The 22,762-nt window shown below is 42.4% G+C and overlaps 1 protein-coding gene across 2 annotated transcripts in view; it reads right to left on the bottom strand.

Moving 5' to 3' along the window:
- The window catches only part of TUFT1 (tuftelin 1), a 61,877-nt gene that overhangs the window by 18,117 nt on the left and 20,998 nt on the right, over positions 1 to 22,762 (bottom strand). For both annotated transcript variants that reach the window (XM_036905125.2, XM_036905126.2), the window contains exons 2-7: positions 13,970 to 14,071; positions 10,983 to 11,069; positions 10,292 to 10,381; positions 5,694 to 5,807; positions 2,413 to 2,541; positions 1,760 to 1,854 (exon numbers count right to left, since the gene is read on the bottom strand). In XM_036905125.2, the coding sequence (XP_036761020.2) occupies positions 1,760 to 1,854; positions 2,413 to 2,541; positions 5,694 to 5,807; positions 10,292 to 10,381; positions 10,983 to 11,069; positions 13,970 to 14,071 (617 nt within the window). The remainder of the gene's footprint in view (positions 1 to 1,759; positions 1,855 to 2,412; positions 2,542 to 5,693; positions 5,808 to 10,291; positions 10,382 to 10,982; positions 11,070 to 13,969; positions 14,072 to 22,762) is intronic.

The following is a 22,762-nucleotide window of genomic DNA, read 5'->3' as shown; positions in this document are numbered from 1 at the left end:
CCCTCTGCCTGATTCCCCAGTGGTCTGCCCTTAGAACATCACATCGGAAGCATCACTAGAAATCATTTAGTCCAAATGAGGGAACAGAGGCTCAGGAAGGTCAGAAGGGGTAAGTTGTTCTGGATAGGACTAGAGAATAAGACCAGAACCAACAGATATATGTTCCAAGGAAGTGGTTCTTTTGCTAACATGGGAAAGACTTTCTCAGTACTAAAATCATCAGAAAGTAGACTATCACATGAATAATGAGCTCCTTGTACTTCCATTCAAGTAGGAGCTGGCATTATGATACCCAACACCATCACGCTATTGGCAGGGAATTTATATCAAGAAGGAGGTAAGATCTGAGGATCCTCAAAGCCTCTTCACAAGTCTGTTAGTCTCTGGATTCCCAGAGACTGATGCTTCCTCTGCACCTTCTAAGCAACCTGGGCCAAGATCACCTAAGGTCAGGTGACTGGGAAAAGTGTCAAGGCATTCAGACCTCCTCTGAAGAATTGCTCATACCCATTGTTCTCCAGTTCTGCCAAAGGAAGCAGACAAGTGTCCATTGCTAGAAGGTGGGCATTGCTCCAGGTGAAGGTGAGGGTGGGATACAATACGATCTGAGCCCCCCAATATCCTTCCTAAACTTCAAACATTCTAAGTCCCCTGAGTTCTCCAATGCCCTATTTCTCTTCTTTTATTTAGAAAATCAGCATTTATGGTGCATAGCTATAACTTGCCACTTCCAAGCCTCCGTTTTTAATTATCTGGTCTTCGTTTCACCTGCTACCTCCTCTATCAGTCACCTGCCCATGAGCACCTCCACTATGGAGGAAGTGGGTATGCTGAGTGATGTAAAGCAATTCTGCTATGAAGTTGAGAGAAAGGGCCTGCAATAGTATGGCAGATATGCCTAAATCAAGGTTATCCCAAAAGAGAGGAAATGTCCAGAGCCAACTGAGGGGTCCAAGAAGGGAAGGACTGTGCCTCATGATCTTGGTAGTTCTTAGAAGGCCTTCTGGGTGATGCCAGTTGAACTTAAAAAGGTCCAACTTATACAACAGATCAGACCCAATGTGGTGATGATAAATTTGATTTACCATTTGAGACCTTATTTAACTGCCAATAATATAAAGAATTTCCAAATTCTTGAAGGTCCAGAATGGCCTGATATTTGCTCACTGATCTGGGGCCTCTGGTTCCCTCTGATAAGAGGGAGTTTGAAAAACTCTCTAGCCTTGGAGTAGAAAGGATCCCAGAGATCTGAATGACCCTGCTGACAGGTGGTTCCCAGTCTGAGTCACTCCAAGTGACAGCAAGTTCAGTATCTCTTCACAAAGCTGCACATTGTATTTTTCTGTCAGCACAACTTGTGGGGAAGTTATTTGATTTTACCCTCAAACACTTTCCAGTTGGCTTTTGGTTTGGGGTGAGGACACTCTGCTGTCACAGTACCACATATACAAGCAGGGTAACAACTTGTGTAGCAATGTGCTACAACAGCAGATGTGTCACCAGCTCTCACTTGACCTTACCTCTGAAACCTTAAAAGCTTCTTCTTTAGGTTATTGCTCTATGGAATATGAGCTATCCAGAGATGGCAGCCTCCCAAACAGCATCTCCCTGGGTGGGGCCCTCCATGAGCAGGCTCACTGTGAGTCAGAGCTGGAAGATCTGACATCAGTGCCAGCTACCTCTCCAGTGTGGCCACACGTGAGCTGCAGGCTGCATGGCCTGCCTCACTCCCTGCCCCTCAACTCACAAGGGCCCTTACTTTTCTTGTTCTGCTCTGCAGTCAGCATTCTCACTCTGGAGTTCCTCCAGGGCTGTCTCCCCTTCTCTGACCTTCACCAGTAAGGCCTGCTGTTCCTGGATAGGCCAAAGGAAAGAAAACCTCAGATGAGGAGATGGCACTTGTTTCTACAGGAGAGAGATGGGCACTAGGCTGGGGCTCAGCCCCTACTGAGCCTGGGGTGGCTGATAAGGAGCAGCAGGCCCAGCAGGTTTGATGTGGCACCCCCCACTGTCTGGGAGAACCCTTCCCACCCTCAGCACACAGATATTTCCCAGCCTCACCCAGCTATCCGAGGGAGAGCCTGGCCCTGTGTTATCCAGGCCCACCTGCCAGATGTCAATCCCCAAGAAACCAGGCTGAGTGGAATCTTACAGCCTGCCAAAGCCCATAATGGGCAGTTATGCAAGAGTCGGACTAAAATGGAAATGGGTTCAACTCCAGTCAGTGAAGGCTGAAGTTAGTTGGGAAAGACCTGGATCCTTAAAGGCTAAAAGGTACTGAGAGGTATTTGCCAGGTGAAGCTGTGAAGTGTCATTTCCTGGAGCTGCTAGGAGAAGGCAAGGCTCAGCCAGTCCCAGAACACCCTCCGGCCTGAGCATCCAGGTACTGAAAAGCAAGACCCCAGCAATTACCATCTGCATGCCTAGCAAGCGCCTCTGCAGCTCCCCAACTTCAGCATCTTTCTGCTCCACTCTGCCCTCTGTTCTCTGAAGAGCCACGTGACTCTGTTCTGCTTCTCTCTGGTACTGGCTCAGTGTGACCTATGACACAGGAAGGGGATGTGTGAAGTGGAGATGACTGGGCCAGGGAGAGCAAACGTGGATAAAGACCTTAAAACAAAACCCAGCACTCTGGGTGCAGTGATGGGTGAGGGGAGGCAGCTGATAAACACACCACCATCCTCCGCTACTCTAGGACCACCAGTGAGACTAGCAGGTTAACTCCGTTTTCAGGGTTAATTGGCCCATGGTTGATTGAGCTCTACTTTGGAGTGACACTGGAACCCGTAAGACCACTCTCCAGATGGCTGACTTCTTTACTATTCCCACCAGCCCTCCAATGCCACTCCAGCTGAGCCCAGTGTGGCTTTCCTACTGACGCAAACACAAAGCATCCAGAGGAGAACATCTCCATGTTCTTCCTTCTGGCCCCCCACTCTTCCTCACTCTCACTTCAAGCAATATTGCAGCCTGCATACAAAGGCCAAATGGCATCTGGAAGGGCTACTAAGCACAAGGAAGAATTTGCTCTTTTTCAAAGATGATAAGCCAATTTGGAAAGGATAGAAGCAGAACTTTAAAATAAAAAAGAAAAGTAAGAACTTGCCTCCTTTCCTCCCACATGCATTTTGACAACTCTTAATTTTCCTTCAGGTCTCGCTTAGATACTCCTTTTCCCAGGGAGCTCCAAGCCCAGGTGAGGAGCCCTGTTGTGTGCCACAGAGGGCACATAGCCCTTTCCTCTTACAGCACTGAGGGGGTTTTGCCCAGTCACTCGTGTGCACCCCCAGTAGACTATCAGCTTCATGATGGCAGAGACCTTGAGCACCATTACATAACCAGAGCCCAGCACAGTACCTGGCACACAGTCACTGCTCGATAACTTTATGAATGGAATTAGTGTTCATCTAGTCTAGCCCTCTCCTTTCACAATTAAAGGTCAACTGACCTATTCAAGGTTACACAGCTATTCAATTACAGAGCCAGTGCTGGAAGCCAGTTACTTCATCATCCATTTCAATGCTTCCTAGTTACCCCACACTGACTTAAAAAGAATCCAGGTATTTTCTGGGAAGCCTAAACAGCCCTGGGAACAGCAGCCAGTTTGTCCAGCTCCTCCCAAAGTCACAATCATGGAGGTAAAAGCAAAGCACAGGATGATGTGTGAAAGGACGTGTCCATCTGCACACCAGCCCCATCCAGAGCAAACTCACTGCAAATCCTTGGGACAGAAAATAGCCAGCAGCACGGAAAACCCATGCTTAATGGCAGGTGGTTTTCATGGTACTGACAATCTTGCCCTTCCTACTTCCAGGTTCAGAAAAGTAGACTAGAGATTCTAATTCACTAGTAAAGATTGAGAAAAGCCTTTAAATCTCTCATATTAGCCTGTAACAGGCCAGCCTCATGGGCAGGAACATAAAAACAAGGCCTCTCATTTCTGTACATAAATAATGCACCCAGGCTGATGTGTGCGTGGAGAATATTAACAGGTCACAGACTGATCTTCACACCCTGCTGTAGAATCATAAAGGGGAAAAAAACCACACTCCCCTGCCACATCTGTTCCTGTAGCTCCAGCCACCCCTGTCCTAAAGGAACCTCTTAGTCATAAAAGGATATGCCAACCTACCCCCCCAGTGGGAACAACCCACAGAGCACCTCCTATTGCAGGTTGGTGCCACATGCCATGGGGGCCAAAGGATCGCCTCTTCCAAGAAACCACAGGCATGTGGCTACAGCTGTCAGGGACTTTCTAGCTTTCAGGCTTTTACTCAGGACACTTTGCTCAAGCTTTGAAACCCAGGGCTAGCAGAACCCTCCATTTGTAGCCAAAACCAACCTAGTTCTACATTGAGAGGCACTATGAAGTAATGCCTTTCCAAAATTCACAATCTGTTCCATGCTACAGCCTTAACCTCTGCTTCTTCCTGTTCTGCTCCAAAAAGCTGGGAAACAGCTGGTCACCAAACTGGTACACTGCCAAACAAATTATCCAAATTGTGCAGTCCAAAATAGATGTAGCAAACTCTTTTACTGAAAACCTGTTCACACCAGACTAAGTATTACCCTAAGTCCAGACAATTTAGGATAGGAAAACCCACTTGTTAAATTGATCACTAAGGAAAAGGTAGCATATCTTGTATTTCTAAACTCTCTAGAGTATTAAATATATTTACACATAACACCTCACTCAATCCATACACCAAACTTGTGAGGTGGAGTTCATGACCCCTTTTCACAAAAGTTGAAATTAGAAAGGTGAAATTACTTGCTCAAATACTGCTTCACCTACTCTCAAGGCAGTTGGTCATTCTCAGTGTACTTCTTCCTCACCTTCGATGTTCTTCTCAAAAATTCTCTCTTAGTCCCATGAAAAAGAAGAGTTCAGACTGGCCTTCCTCTCTCTACCAAATCCCAGCATGCTTGGGCAGGGCATAATCCAATCATTACATATATATGACATAAATACTTTACATGTGGGTGAATAATAGCAGATAACTGTCCCACACAGAGTAGTTAGAAAAACTGCCCAGTGTACCTCATTTTATACTCAGAGAATTGTCTAGAAAGTATTTCCAGACACTGTTAATAGTGGGGGGCTTTCACTGTCTCTATAGACTAATATAATTTTTTAATCTTCTGTAGTCCTGTATTATTTTTATAACAATAATTGACACACTCATTGAAGAACACAAAGCTCTGCTTATAAAGCCAAGACTTGATCTAAGTCCATGGGCACAGCTCTTTCTACAACCATACTGATTTATCCACTCACCCAATCCACACTTAAGAGGTTCCCACCTTACAAAAGGTATTGTGCCAGATACTTGGGGATAGAGTGGTGAACTTGACAGCAACAGTCCTTGCCTACATGGTACCTAGAGCCCAGTAATTCTGATCATGGTACTTACAGAAACAACTTCTGAATTACAAGACCAACACCACCATTCAACCTTAGCACAGCAGAGAATCAAGAGCTGATCTGAGAACTGTGGGTCAGCCTTAGGCAGCAAAAACTGTAAATATCCAGGAAACAGAAAAGCAGACAGGAAGGGCCCCTCGGCCTCAGAGCCGAGCCTTTCCAGTTGGTGGCACCCAGCCAGAAAAACATGAAGTCCATGCAAAGTCACTGGCACCCGAATCCAGTGACCCAGCCCTTGGGGCACCTTCTCCCCAGATCCCAATCTCACCTCAAAATTCGTACGGTCTGACTGGCGCTGCCACTCAGCCTCCTGCAGCTTACCAAGCAAGTCCCGCACAGTCTTCCTTAGGCTCTCAACATCCCCATCTGCGGAGGCGTCTACCTACAGCCGGAGCAGGGAAGGCGGGTGAAGCCACTGTTTGGGACTTGGTTAAAAAAAAGGTCCTCCTACAACACACACTTGTTTAGAACATCTTATCCTGACCACGCTCACAAAAGAATTCATACTACAAGAGGGGAGATTTAGTTCTTAGGCACCCGGGAGTTCTGAATTATTTATACACTCTCTTCAAAACCATAAAAACTCAGCTAGTCTCAAAGCACATGATTATTTTAGGACACACTCGGTAATTTGTATACATATATTAACTGACTGATTAACAGGTATGTTTATGCCTTCCTTGTGTGTGTCCTTCTTCCATCAGACTAGAGCTCCCTGAGACCAGGGAGCCAGTTCCCCTTTGGACTATGGTTCCCCAAGGGCAGGGACCGTGCCACACCCATCAGGAGGGGCGCACCCCAAAGGCACACCTTCCTTCTGTTGTTCTCTGCACCTAGCTCAGAGGTCAGCAAATAAAGAGTTACTGATGGATGGGCAGGGTCAGGGCAAAAGTGCCCAAGGAGCCCAGGAATCTGACCTGTTGTAGGGAAAGGCTGTGTCATCAAGGCTCCTCTGAGGCTTGCCCCTGCACAGCCGATCGTGGGTTGGTGGGTAGGGTGAGCTGGCATGTAGGGTCTTGCCCCCATCTCTGCCACCCAGCACCAGACACTTCAGTCACCAGCTCCCTGGGAGTCTGATAGAAAACCTTTCCCTGTCTTGCCCAGTGAGAAGCAGCAGCGCCTTCCAGCTGGAGCACAGAGCTCCCAGTGGGAGGAAGAGCACTAGCTCCCAGGCACTGCGTCATTACTGAGTCTTGTGGGCCTCATTTCTCCTCTGTGAGGCCGTGAGGAGACTGCTCACCATGCCCTGCCTTACAGGCTACCTCAGAAATAAGTAAGATATTATCTGGTAGCACTTGGGGTTTTTGAGAAGAAAGAGGCCAAACAAGTAACACCAGTCATTACTAAAACGTGTTGCCAGCAGCATGATTGCCAAATATGGAGGTTTGGGGGAAGGGAAACTGCCCATTGAAAGTGTGCAGCCAGAATCACAATACTCCAAATCTAGCTGCCAGTTAGTTATCAGGTCAGTTCTGCAGGGTCTGCACCTAAGCTGCTGGGCAGGTGAGAATGATTTAAAAGGCTCCTGCAGCATAACTAGTATGTGTTCATTTCAAATGGTATTTTCATAAGGGTATCTAATGACATGTAAAATTTTTATGATACAGTGTGAAGAGAAAAAAGGGAGCTATAAAATGACATCTAGGAGTCAGAAACAACAAACAAGATTTTAACACAGCAACACAGATCCTAAAAACATGGTGTGGGATAAAAAAGGAAAAAATAGATATATAGCACAAGTTAATTATGAAAATTGAACAAATTTAAAAGGCATATTTAAATTGTATATTGAATATGTTAGAATGAGAACTTTTCAGTGAGGGACAGGACAGGCAAAAAAAAAAACAAAAAACAAAACCCAAAGGAAACCAGTGAAAGGACTTTACGGGATCAATGATAACAATGTGCCCTGAACCAATGGGTAGGGCTGCTTCAATCCTGCACAAGAGGATCAAAAAACCCAATCCAGAAACATACCCACCCAAATAAAAAAACAAATACAAAAAAATGCTACACATAGTATAATCTCAGTATGGTAAATACATATTTGTGGAGAGACAAAGGAAATTTCACCAAGCTGTTTTTAATCTGCATAGACCACAATTGACATTTTTTCTTCTTTTACTTTTCTGTGTCTGAATTCCTCAAATTTTCTATAAGAATCATGTCTTCTATTATTATATAATCACGGAAAAATGTAATAACAAATGTCATTTTGTAAAAAGTACAGCCATGTTTATCAATTATACCTCAATAAGCTAGAGACAATTTTTTTTAAAAAGGACACCCACAGAAGGAAATATACATTATTCAAAAAATGAGGTAGATCTGCATGTACTAACATGGAAAGAAGTCTAAAAAGCAAGCAAGGAGTAACATATTTATAATCTGTACATATTACATATACATACATCTGGTATTTAAAAATGGTTGCCTGTGTATAAGAAAACACTCTAAATACTGGTAGTTTGGCTAAACCTTAGAATCACCCAAAGAGCTTTTAAAAGTTGCAGTGCTGCAGCCACATCTGAGAACGATTACAGTCTCTAGGGGTGGCTCACGGTAATCCCATCCTCAGAAGCTCCCAAGGCCAGCGGTCAGTGAAGGCTGAGAAATGCTGCTCGGAAAGAGCCCACCTGCTCCAGCGTGCTGACAGTGGGCACACCCAGGGGTGGGAATGGCGGAGGAACTGCCGCTCTCTGTGTTTCTCCACTGTTTGAGTGTTTTTTTCAAACTGAATTCTTACAGCAAGTATTACTCTTATATTTAGTGAGAGAGAAAAAAATGGGACCAGGGAGGAGGCTGTCTTGCCTCCTGGCTAAGCAGTAATTAGCATTGTTTCCCTGTTACCTACCTCAGGTGGGCTGCTATATAGGGTTGTGGGACTTTGACTAAAGACATTTGGCTTTTCTAACATCACCTGTTCAAAGAAAAATAAAATTGGTACTTAAGAGTCCCAAATAACCAACTTTGAACATTATTCTCCTAAGATCTCAAATCTTGGAAAGGAGGAAAGGAGGGAGGGAAGGAAGGAAGGAGGGAGGGAGGGAGGGAAGGAAGGAAGGAGGGAGGGAGGGAGGGAAGGAAGGAAGGAAGGAAGGAAGGAAGGAAGGAAGGAAGGAAGGAAGGAAGGAAAGAAGGAGGGAAGGAAGGAGGGAAGGAAGGAGGGAGGGAGGGAAGGAAGGAAGGAAGGAAGGAAGGAAGGAAGGAAGGAAGGAAGGAAGGAAGGAAGGAGGGAAGGAGGGAGGAGGGAAGGAGGGAAGGAAGGAAGGAGGCAGGGAGGTAGGGAGGGAGGGAAGGAGGGAAGGAGGGAGGGAAGGAGGGAAGGAGGGAAGGAGGGAGGAGGGAAGGAGGGAGGAGGGAAGGAGGTAGGGAGGGAGGGAAGGAGGGAAGGAGGGAAGGAGGGAAGGAGGGAGGGAGGGAAGGAGGGAAGGAAGGAAGGAAGGAAGGAAGGAGGGAAGGAAAGGAAGGAGAGAAGGAGGGAGGGAGGAAGGGAGGGAGGGAAAGAAAGAAAAGAGGAGAAGGGAAGGGAGGGGAGAGAAGGGGAGAGAAAATACTTCCAGTGCTCTATTGGAAAATGGAAAGGAAAGGTAATGGAGCAACGTGTGCGACCTTGACAGGAAATGCTCAAGCCTTGTAGAGAGGATGATGGAGACCTCAGGCTACAAGCCTTTCAGCAGACTGGAATATATGCAGGCCCAGCCCCCATGGCCCAGAGAATACAAGCAGCTGCCTGCCACAAACAGTCTTCCTTGCCCCTCAGGGATCCAGAGACAGGGTTTGACAAAGCATAAGTCAAAAGGGGAAGCAGCCTTTGCTGCAATTCTTTCCAGCCCAAAGCCTGATTACTCATCATAGGGCTGCTGGTTCCTACAAACAAGGGGCCTGGGCTCTGGGGCCAGTCTCTGAGGACATTAGGCTCTTAGTCACCTGTGAAAGCACCTCCCACCAGCCAGAAAGTCAGAGTCCTATTTTCAGCCAAAACAAAATGAATCGGGGGAGTCTGATACACAAGCCTAGAACACACCCAGGCCAAAGAGGAACTGCACTGGCCCTAGCTGCTAGGTCACTGTTTCCCTCAGGAGAATGAGGGCAGAGGTCAGTGGTGAAAGACTACCCCACCCAAACCAAAAGCAAATGGAGATACAACTCAGAATCTAAGGAGAATGAGGGCAAACTCATGGCGGAGACAGTTCTGCTCTCCTGAGGACATTTCTATCCTCAAATTTTGGAAAAGCTGTAAAGCAGGATCCCAGGATTGTCCACCCCAAGAAGGCTTCTCCAAGCAGTTCAGTATAACAAGCATTCACTAATGAACTTCTGCATCCCAGACCCTGTGCTAGGTGTAGGGACAGAGCTGGGTGGGTGAAACCTACCTCCAGGAGCTTCCAGTTCCAGGGCAGAGGTAGTTATATACACAGATAAATAACAGAAAAGGACCAAGACTTCCAATTTACACTACAGGTATCAACTCAAATTAGGCAAGATCAATTTATGAGAAGTTTGGATTTAAAGATGATTGTTTTAAAAGACTTTGTATTACAAGAAGACTGATCACAGAATCCTTATAGATAAGAGGTTTCACCAACAACCTAATGATCATTTTATTTACATATATTCAACTTTTGTACAGTGTTTCAGGAGGTATACTTACATACAAGCTGATATGTGTAAATGCCAAGTGCTCATCTGCTGGGGAGCCCTAACAAGGCTTGTGAGTGCTCAGAGAAGCTAGCACCACCTGTATGCTCTCCCTTCCTGGCACTGGCGTCATATGCAGCACCCACTAGGTGACACACAAATGGGACTGCCTGGCACAACCCCACCTCCTTGGTGGGGACCCAACCCTGGACCGTTTCCTATTACCTGTGTGTCCTGTCCATGGAGAGAATCTCCGGGGTCTCTGTCAAGCTTGCTACTTATATCCTCCCGGAGCTTCTGTAGGCAGTTCCTGGCCTGGGAGGGGAGGGCAGGGCAAGAAACTTTAGCTTTGGATACGGAACGACAGCACACTATCTCACCCACCTTTGTGCCTGTCCCCAACTTGTACTCCTGTGAGTCAGTACTGTCCTGAGCACTGGCTGGGGGCAGAAAGGACCTAGTCAAGTGGGGCTGCAGCCCAGTTCCTGCTACACAAGCAATAAAATAAACACACTTCCTGCCCCTGGAGGAGCTAACATTCTAGTTGGGGGGACAACACAAAAGGCAAATAAGTAAAACATGTAATATGTTATGTGGCAACAAGTGCCTAGGAAAAACATGAGCCAGAGTGAGGGTAAGGAAAAGTTAGGGGTGCAGAGCTAGCAATGTTAGAAAGGATGGCAGGGGGATAGCATTAGGCACGTGGTGCTTAATAAGTATTTGTTGATTAATAGCTTGGTTGATTAATGGAAGGGTCCCAAATGACATCCGATACATGAGGGCACTTGGTGGCCCTTTGGAGACATGAAGGGAGCAGAAAGGAGAAAATCAGAACCCACAAAAGAAGGGAGCCCCTAAAAATGTGAGATTTAGAAAAATTACTTAGGTCATTTGTACAGAGGGAAAGGGTACCCACCTCCTGGATATACTGAACTTCACTCTTCAGCTGGTTAATATTCTTTTCATGGATCACCTTGTCTCCAGACCTCCCCTTCAAGTACACCTGAAATAAAGAAGACAACACTGTTTAGTTAAGAAACCTCCAGTTAAATTAATTCCATACAAGCAGTCTCATATACTGCTGGCAGGTGCATAAACTGTTATTATGAGCTTTCTGGGTGGCAATTTCAGGTCAGAAGACTTAAAACTATAAATCTACTCAGTAGTCTTTGACATACCAAATCTACTTTTAGAAATTTTCCTAATGAAATTAATTTAGCTAAGCTAGAATAAACACACACACACACACACACACACACACACAAACACAAATACATAGAAAGGGGATTGTAAAACAGACCTACAAATTTTTCTGTGTATACCATGTTTGGATCTTTTACAATTAATATTTCCTTATTACTTATGAAATACACAGTTTAGTAACATGTATGTTCAGCAAAATATTATTTATGTCTAAAAAAATGGAAACATACAAAATGTCCAACTTATGATATGTCTACAATAGAATACTATGCAGCCATTAGAATGCTAGACATTTACATTTATGGACAACAAATGTTACAAACCACCATTAAAGTGGAGAGGCAAGCAAATGGCAGAATACAGTGTATAATACAATTTTATTTTTTGAAAAAGTACCTGTGTATAGTAAAATGAGAGGATACACAATCAAGGGCCTTGCAACGACTTTCAGTAAGAAAAAGAAATTAATTAAAGGCATCCAGACTGGAAAGGAAGAGGTAAAACTATCTCTATTTGCAGATGACATATCATGTAGATAGATTATCCTAAGGAATCCACTAAAAACTCTTAGAACAAATAAATGAGTTCAGCAAGGTTGTAAGATACAAGATCAATATATAAAAAATAGCTGTGTCTCTATACACTATCAATGAACAATCCAAAAATGAAATTAAGAAAACAATTCTATTTGTAATAACAACATAAAGAAAAAAATACTTAGAAATAAATTTAACAAATTTCAAAATTTGTATTCTGAAAATTACAGAACATTGTTGAAAGAAATAAAGGAACTAAAAAAATGAACAAACATCCATTTTCGTAGATTGCAAAACAATATTATTAAGATGGCAACACTCCCCAAATCGACCTACAGATTCAGCACAATTTCTATAAAAATCGAAGCTGGCTTCCTTGAAAAAACTGACAAACTGACCCTAAAATTCACATGGAAGTGCAAAGTTCCCTAAATAGCTAAAATGATCTTGACAAAGAACCAAGTTACTACAAAGCAATAATAAGATAGTGTGGGAGTGGCATAAAGATAGACACACAGATCCATGGTATATGACTGAAACAATAATAATATAAAAATAATACACTCAACTGATTTTTGACAAGGATTCCAAGACAATTCAATGGGGGAAAGAACAGTCTTTTCAATAAATGATGCTAGTAAAAATGTACATCCACATGCAAATGAAGCTGGACCCGTTCCTCACATCATACACAACAAGAATTCACCCAAAATGGTTCATGACATACTCATAAGAACTAAAACTACAACTCTTTGAAGAAATATAAGGATAAGTATTTGTGATCTGGGTTAGGGAAAGCCCTCTTAGATACAACATCAAAAGTATAAATGACAAGAGGAAAAAAAAAGTAAATTGGATTTCACCAAATTAAAAACTTCTGTTTCAAAGGACATCATTAAAAAAAGAAAAAAACTCCATGAGATGGGAAAAATTTTTTTTAATATTTCCAAATTATATATCAGATAAGGATCAAGTATCTACAATATACAAAGAACCCTTACATATCAATAATTAAATTTAACTGCTGAAGAATTAATTGAATTTTTAAATGGGCCAAGGATTTGAATAAATATTTCTTCAAAGAAGATACACAAATGGGCAATAAGCATACAGTAAGATGTCATTAGGAAGATGCAAATTAAAACCACAACTAGATGCCACTTCCCATCTATTAGGGTGGTTATAACAAAAAACAAACAAACAAACACAAACCAAACAAGTAATAACAAGTGTAGTGAAGATGTAGAGAAACTGGAATTTTCATACATGCTGGTGGGAATATAAAATGGAGCAGATGCTTTAGAAAAAAGTCTGGTAGTTTCTCAAAGGATTAACTATAGTCACCATATAACCTAGCAATTCCATTCCTAGGTATATACCAAGAGAATTGAAAACATGTTCACACAAAAATTTGTATATGAATGTTTATACCACATTATTCATAAAAGCCAGAAAGTGGGAACAACCCAAACATTCATCAGTTGATGACTGGGTAGCATCTAAGAGAGTATTATTTAACCATTAAAAGGAATAAGTACTGACTTATGATTTACAACACGGCCGAACCCTGAAAATATGCTAAGTGAAAGAAGGCAGACACAAAAGGCCTCGTGTTGAATGATTCCACTTATATGAAATGTCTGGAAGAGGGAAATCCATAGAGACAGAAATAAGATTGGTGATTGCCAGGATCTGGAAGGAGTGAATAAATAAAAATGTTCTGGAATTAATAGTGGTGATGGCTGCACAATTCTGTGAATGGACTATAAACCACTGAATTTTACACTTTAACTGAGCCGACTGTATGATATATGAATTATATCTCAAAAAAGCTATTTTTAAAAAAAATAACAGAAGTATTTAAATTTATAAAATAAGTCCCATAAACACCTCCCACCTGTCTCCACAACTTCCAACAGTTAAATATGGACAACAGATAGGCACCTAGAAAGGTCATCCCATCCTTCTCCATGCCCGCAGCTGGGTTGCTCCAAAGTCACTACCGACTGGCAGTGTTGTTAACTAAGATCTTTCCAGGAGGTGACTGGGAAGCCACATCATGGGTCAGATTTTTCCTAACCAAACCACAAGCTCCCTTTGGCAAATTAAGCTGCTCCCTCTTACATGCCTGTAGGGAGAAAAAGTGGAGGTGAACTAAGCTTACCTTAATGATCTCTTCATGCCCATCATTGGACTCCATGAGTTCTGAGGCCAGAGAATGGCTGGTTGAGCAGCTGGACACCATGGCATAGGTCTTCCTGCCCGCCTACCAGAGAAAAAAAGAGAGAGAAATCAGCTCAGAAATCATGACAAACTCCCCATCCCCCAAAGTAACAAATATACAAAGTGTCTGGAAGGAGATGCTCCAGAGCAGCAGCAGAGATGGTTTCAGGTGGCACTGGGATGAGGGGTCAGCAGCAAGGAAACTGGCTAACGAGAGCAGACCTCAACCTGCCAGAAACCCCAATACCTTCTGAGCTATGTGTTCCAGTGCATGTCCTGTTAGTTCACTCTGGAAAGTCAGCCTGAGAATGTCCACTGCCCTAATAATGACAATGACAGCAACAATAACCCCTCCCCTTTATGGTCTACTACTGATATAGGTGCACTTTTACGAGCCCTGTGGAATGGGCCTTATTATCACCATTTCACAAATAAGCACAGCTACAGTCTGGAGAGGTGGTACTACCTTTCCTGAGAGCAGGTCACTCCTAGGTGATAGGATGTCTCTGAGGATTCTGACAGTGCACACTGTTCCATGCAGATCCAGACGGGCTACCCTGGTCCTCAGATTACAAGAAGCACGTTCCATGTATTCCCCTTTTCCCAACTTTGAAGAGGGCATCCCTGGATTGGTCATTCCCAGTCCAGAATTCCTGTACCTGACAGCCAACGAGGAAGTTATTGACACACTTTATAAGACTAGGATATATTTCCTGAACCAAATTATACAAAGGTCCTTGAATCCAAACCCCATATTCTAAGAGCCACGCAGAAATTATCCAAACCAATGCAGGCAAGACAATAAGGTACTTACCGAGCACTCAGCCTAATTTCAAAGGAAGAAACAGGTTTCCTTTCTTACTCAAAGAAGGTTTAAAAAAAAAAAACATATCAAGGGAGCCACGGCAATCAGACAACACAAAGAGATAAAGGCATCCAAACTGGTGAGGAAGAAGTTAAACTGTCACTATTTTCAGATGACATATTATACACAGAAAACCCTAAAGAATCCCCCAAAAAACTACTAGAACTAATAACTGAATTCAGCAAAGCTGCAGGACACAAAATGAATACACAGAAATCTGTTGCATTCCCATACACTAACAACGAACTAGCAGAAGAGAAATCAGGAAAATAACTCCATTTACAGTTGCCTCAACAAGGAATAAACCTAACCAAGAAGCTGAAAGACCTATACTCTGAAAACTACAAGACACTCATGAGAAAAACTAAAGAAGACACCAATAAATGGAAATCTATCCCATGCTCATGGATAGTAAGAATTAATATTGTCAAAATGGCCATCCTGCCCAAAGCAATTTAGATTTAGTGCAGTATCTATGAAAATACCAATAGGATTTTTCATCCAACTAGAGCAGATAATCCTAAAACTCATATGGAACCACAAAAGACTCCAATAGCCAAAGCAATTCTGAGAAAGAAGACCAAAGCTGCAGGTATTTCACGCCCTAACTTCAAGTTATACTACATAGCTAAAGTAATCAAAACAGGATGGAACTGGCACAAGAACAGATTCTAGAGTACTGGAACAGAACAGAGAAGCAAGAAATAACCCACACATATATGCTCAATTAATATATGACAAAAGGAGCCATGGATATACAATGGGGAAATGACAGTCTCTTCAGTAAATTGTGTTGGGAAAACTGGACAGCTACATGTAAGAGAATGAAACTGTCTAACTCCATACATAAATATAAACATGAAATGGATTAAAGACCTACACATAAGACATGAAGACATAAATCAGGAAAAAAAACACTGGCAAAAAGCTCTTAAAAATAAGCGTGAGCAGCTTTTTCTTGGACACATCTCCTTGGACAAGGGAAACAAAATAAAAAATGAACAAGTGGGACTCCATCAAACTAAAAAGCTTCTACAACAAAGGACACAATCAGCAGAACAGAAAGGCACCCTGCAATATGGGAAAATACATTTGGAAATGATTCACCCAAAGTATATAAAGAACTCATACACCTCAACACCCAAAAAAACAAATAATCCAATTAAAAAATGGGTGCAGGACATGAAAAGACACTTCCCCAAAGAAGAAATACAATTTGCCAACAGGCACATGAAAAGACGCTCCACATCGCTAATCATCAGGGAAATACAAATTAAAACCACAGTGAGATTCCACCTCACACCAGTTAACATGGCCACTATCCAAAAGAAAAGAAACAACAAATGCTGACAAGGATGAGGAGAAAATAGGAACCCTCCTACACTCCTGGTGGGAATGTAAATTGGTGCAACTGCTCTGGAGAGCAGTATGGAGGTTCCTCAAAAAGCTCAAAATAGAAATACCATTTGACCCAGTAATTCCACCCCTCAGAACTTACCCAAAGAAAACAAAATACCTGATTCCAAAAGATATATGCACCCCTTTGTGTATGACTGCACTATTTGCAATAGCCAAGACATGGACGCAACCTAAGTGTCCATAAATAGATGAATGGAAAAAGAAGATGTGGTACATATACACAATGGAATATTATTCAGCCATAAAAAGAAAAGAAATACTGCAACATGGATGGAGCTAGAGGATATTATGCTCAGTGAAATAAGCCAGGTGGAAAAAGACAAGTACCAAATGATTTCACTCATATGTGGAGTATAAGAACAAAGAAAAAACTGAAGGAACAGTGGGGAGGAGCCAAGATGGCAGCATGAGTAGAGCAGTGGAAATCTCCTCCCAAAACCATATATATTTTTGAAAATACAACAAATACAACTATCCCTAAAAGAGAGACCAGAAGATACAGTAAATTACCCAGGCTACATCTACATCTGCAAGAACCCAGCGCCTCACAAACGGGGTGAGATACAAGCCGCGGCCTGGTGGGAACCGAGTGCCCCCAACCCCAGCTCCTGGCAGGATGAGAGGAGTCGGAGTGGGGAGGGAGAGGGAGCCCAGGACTGCTAAACACCCAGCCATAGCCATCCGCACCAGGAGCTCAGACACACAGTGCATGGGGTGCTGGGGACTAGGGAAACGGGACAGTAAATTCTGTGATTGGGTCCCCACAGCCAGCGCCCCTGGGACAAAAGAAAAGCAAGTGTTTTTTGAAAGTCTTAAAGAGACAGGGGCCTCACAGCTGGACAGAAGTGTCCCGGCGCACTCAGCCCAGAGGCTGGGAATCCCAGGGAACTCCGGGAACCCTAACCTCCTAGGTGGCAGTGGAGCTCTGAGGCCCCTCACGGGGATAAACAGCCTTCTGCCTGTTTCCCCTCCTGCATGGCTCCGCCGTAGCAGAGCAGCAGCCTGAGGCCGGCCACGCCCACAGCAGCCGCCCGGGCCAGACTTAGAGGCCCTGTCTGCATGCAGCTGCCCAGCACAAGCCGCTAGGGGTCACCGTTCTCACAGGAGAGGAAGGACACAAACAAGCAAGAAGGGACTTTCTCCCAGCTGACACATGCGCCAGCTCTCAACAACTACCTCTATCTCCATGAAAAGGCCGAAGAATTTGATCCAGACCAGACTAACAGAGACAACCCCTGAGAAGGAGCTTGGGGAGACAGACCTAACCAATCTTCCTGAAAAAGAATTCAAAATAAAGGTCATAACCATGCTGATGGAGCTGCAGAGAAAAATGCAGGAGCTAATGGACAAAATAGGGAGGGAGAGTACAGAAATAAAACAATCTCTGGAAGTACTTAAAAGAATGGATGAGATGCGAGAGGCTGTTAATGGAAAAGAAACCAGAGAACAGGAACGCAGAGAAACTGATGCAGAGAGAGATAAAACGATCTCCAGAAATGAAAGAATATTAAGAGAACTGTGTGACCAATCCAAAAGGAACAATATGCGCATTATAGGGGTTCCAGAAGAAAAAGAGAGAGAAAAAGGCATAGAAAGTGTATTTGAAGAAATAATTGCTGAAAACTTCCCCAAACAGGGGGAGGAAATAGTCACTCAGACCAGGGAAGCACACAGAACTCCTAACACAAGGGAACCAAGGAGGACAACATCAAGACACAAAATAATTAAAATGGCAAAGATCAAGGACAAGGACAGAGTATTAAAGGCAGCTAGAAAGAGAATAAAGGTCACCTACAAAGGAAAACCCATCAGGCAATCATCAGACTTCTCAACGGAAACCTTACAGGCCAGAAGAGAATGGCATGACGTATTTAATGCAATGAAACAGAAGGGCCTTGAAACAAGAATACTATATCCAGCACGATTATCATTTAAATATGAAGGAGGGATTAAACAATTCCCAGACAAGCAAAAGTTAAGGGAATTTGCCTCCCACAAAACAACTCTACAGGGTATTTTAGAGGGACTGCTCTAGATGGGAGCACTCCTAAGGCTAAATAGATGTCACCAGAGAAAATAAAATCACAGCAAAGAAAGCAGACCAACCAAATACTAACTAAAGGCAAAAAATAAAATCAACTACCCACAAAAGCAGGAAAGGAAACACAAAAGAGTACAGAATAAAACACCTAACATATGAAGAATGGAGGAGGAGGAATAAAAAGGGAGAGGAAATAAAGAATCATAAGACTGTGTTTATAATAGTTCAATAAGTGAATTAAGTTAGACAGTAAGGTAGTAAAGAAGCTAACCTTGAACCATTGGTAACCACGAACCTAAAGCCTGAAATGGCAATAATTACATATCTTTCAATAATCACCCTAAATGTAAATGGACTGAATGCACCAAACAAAAGACACAGAGTAATAGGATGGATAAAAAAAGCAAGACCCATGCTGCTTACAAGAGACTCACCTCAAACCCAAAGACATGAACAGACTAAAAGACAAAGGATGGAAAAAGATATTTCATGCAAACAACAGGGAGAAAAACACAGGTGTGGCAGTACTAGTATCAGACAAAATAGACTTCAAAACAAAGAAAGTAACAAGTGATAAAGAAGAACATTACATAATGGTAAAGGGCTCAGTCCAACAAGAGGATATAACCATTATAAATATATATGCTCCCAATACAGGAGCACCAGCATATGTGAAACAAATACTAACAGAATTAAAGGAGGAAATAGAATGCAATGCAGTCATTTTAGGAGACTTCAATACACCACTCACTCCAAAGGATAGATCCACCAGACAGAAAATAAGTAAGGACACAGAGGCACTGAACAACACACTAAGCGATGGACCTAATAGACATCTACAGAACTCTACATCCAAAAGCAACAGGATACACATTCTTCTCAAGTGCACATGGAACATTCTCCAGACTAGACCACATACTAGGCCACAAAAAAAGCCTCAGTAAATTCCAAAAGACTGAAATTCTACCAACCAACTTTTCAGACCACAAAGGTGTAAAACTAGAAATAAATTGTACAAAGAAAGCAAAATGGCTGACAAACACATGGAGGCTTAACAACATGCTCCTAAATAATCAGTGGATCAATGACCAAATTAAAATAGAGATCAAGCAATATATGGAAACAAATGACAACAACAACACAAAGCCCCAACTTCTGTGGGACACAGCGAAAGCAGTCTTAAGAGGAAAGTATATAGCAATCCAGGCATATTTAAAGAAGGAAGAACAATCCCAAATGAATAGTCTAATGTCACAATTATCGAAATTGGAAAAGGAAGAACAAATGAGGCCTAAAGTCAGCAGAAGGAGGGACATAATAAAGGTCAGAGAAGAAATAAATAAAATTGAGAAGAATAAAACAATAGCAAAAATCAATGAAACCAAGAGCTGGTTCTTTGAGAAAATAAACAAAATAGATAAGCCTCTAGTCAGACTTATTAAGAGAAAAAGAGAATCAACACACATCAACAGAATCAGAAATGACAAAGGAAAAATCATGATGGACCACACAGAAATACAAAGAATTATTAGAGAATACTATGAAAACCCATATGCTAATAAGCTGGAAAATCTAGAAGAAATGGACACCTTCCTAGAAAAATACAACCTTCCAAGACTGACCAAGGAAGAAACAGAAAATCTAAACAGACCAATTACCAGAAACAAAATTGAAATGGTAATGAGAAAAACTACCCAAGAACAAAACCCCCGGGCCAGATGGATTTACCTCAGGATTTTATCAGACATAAAGAGAAGACATAATACCCATTCTCCTTAACATTTTCCAAAAAATAGAAGAGGAGGGAATACTCCCAAACTCATTCTATGAAGCCAACATCAATCTAATACCAAAACCAGGCAAAGACCCCACCAAAAAAGAAAATTACAGACAAATATCCCTGATGAACGTAGATGCAAAAATACTCAACAGAATATTAGCAAACTGAATTCAAAAATGCACCAAAAGGATCATACACCATGACCAAGTGGGATTCATCCCAGGGATGCAAGGATGGTACAACATTCGAAAGTCCATCAACATCATCCACCACATCAACAAAAATAAGGACAAAAACCACATGATCATCTCCATAGATGCTGAAAAACCATTCAATGAAATTCAACATCCATTCATGATAAAAACTCTCAACAAAATGGGTAAACAGGGCAAGTACCTCAACATAATAAAGGCCATATATGATAAACCCACAGCCAACATCATACTGAACAGCAAGAAGTTGAAAGCTTTTCCTCTGAGATTGGGAACAAGACAGGGATGCCCACTCTCCCCACTGTTATTCAACATAGTACTGGAGGTCCTAGACATGGCAATTAGACAAAACAAAGAAATACAAGGCATCCAGATTGGTAAAGAAGTCAAACTGTCACTATTTGCAGATGACATGATATTGTACATAAGAACCCTAAAGACTCCACTCCAAAACTACTAGAACTAATATCAGAATTCAGCAAAGTTGCAGGACACAAAATTAATACACAGAAATCTGTGGCTTTCCTATACGCTAACAATGAACTAATAGGAAATCAGGAAAACAATTCCATTCACTATTGCATCAAAAAGAATAAAATACCTAGGAATAAACCTAACCAAGGAAGTGAAAGACCTATACCCTGAAAACTATAAGACACTCTTAAGAGAAATTAAAGAGGACACTAACAAATGGAAACTCATCCCATGCTCTTGGCTAGGAAGAATTAATATAGTCAAAATGGCCATCCTGCCCAAAGCAATATACAGATTCGATGCAATCCCTATCACATTACCAACAGCATTCTTCAGCGAACTGGAACAAATAGTTCAAAAATTCATATGGAACCACCAAAGACCCTGAGTAGCCAAAGCAACCCTGAGAAGGAAGAATAAAGTGGGGGGGATCTCGCTCCCCAACTTCAAGCTCTACCACAAAGCCACAGTAATCAAGACAATTTGGTACTGGCACAAGAACAGAGCCACAGACCAGTGGAACAGAATAGAGATTCCAGACATTAACCCAAACATATATGGTGAATTAATATACGATAAAGGAGTCATGGACATACAATGGGGAAATGACAGTCTCTTCAACAGTTGGTGCTGGCAAAACTGGACAGCTATATGTAAGAGAATGAAACTGGATTACTCTCTAACCCCATATACAAAAGTAAATTCGAAAGACAACAACAAATGTTGGCAATGTTGTGGAGAAAGGGGAACCCTCCTACACTGCTGGTGAGAATGTAAATTAGTTCAACCACTACGGAAAGCAATATGGAGGTTCCTCAAAGAGCTCAAAATAGAAATACCATTTGACCCAGGGATTCCACTTCTAGGAATTTACCCTAAGAATACAGCAGCCCAGTTTGAAAAAGAGAGATGCACCCCTATGTTTATCACAGCACTATTTACATTAGCCAAGAAATGGAAGCAACCTAAGTGTCCATCAGTAGATGAATGGATAAAGAAGATGTGGTACATATACACAATGGTGTATTATTCAGCCATAAGAAGAAAACAAATCCTACCATTTGCAACAACATGGATGAAGCTAGAGGGTATTATGCTCAGTGAAATAAGCCAGGTGGTGAAAAACAAGTACCAAATGATTTCACTCATATGTGGAGTATAAGAACAAAGAAAAACTGAAGTAACAAAACAGCAGCAGAACCACAGAACTCAAGAATGGACTAACAGTTGCCAAAGGGAAAGGGACTGGGGAGGATGGGTGGGAAGGGAGGGATAAGGGGTAAAAAGGGGCATTACAATTAGCAGACATAATGTGCGGGGAGGGCACATGGAGGGCTGTACAACACAGAGAAGACAAGCAGTGACTGTATAGCATCTTACTATGCTGATGGACAGTGACTGTAATGGGGTATGTGGGGTGGTCTTGATGATGGGTGGATTCTAGTAACCATAATGTTGCTCATGTAATTGTACATTAATGATACCAAAAGAAAAGAAAAGAAATGCTCTCCCTCCCTCTAATTAATGGTTTTTTCTCATCCGGCATCCTGTATAGTTTAACTTGAATTTCTCTGCTTCATCATTTGTAGTTAAATAAAAACATCAGCTGACTGTGCCCCATTAAGACCAAAAAAAAAAGAAAGAAAAGAAAAGAAATACTGCCATTTGCAATAACACGGAAGGATCTAGAGGGTATTATGCTCAGTGGAATAAGCCAGGTGGGGAAAGACAAAAACCATATTTTTTCACTTATTTGTGGAATCTAAAAACAAACCAAAACAGAAGGAACAAAACAACCAAAGACTCACAGACACTGAGAAGTGACTAGTAGTTACCAAGGGGGAGGGTTTGGAGCAGGTGATGGGGTTGGGTGAGGGGTAAGGGGGATAAAGGGGCACAGTAATTCACATCACAATATAAGTTGATCACAGGGACTGCTGAAC

Source organism: Manis pentadactyla, chromosome 4 (assembly GCF_030020395.1).
Source record: "Manis pentadactyla isolate mManPen7 chromosome 4, mManPen7.hap1, whole genome shotgun sequence".
NCBI lineage: Eukaryota > Metazoa > Chordata > Mammalia > Pholidota > Manidae > Manis > Manis pentadactyla.
The sequence above is the reverse complement of the archived record's forward strand: the minus strand, read 5'-3'. Positions and strand labels throughout refer to the sequence as shown.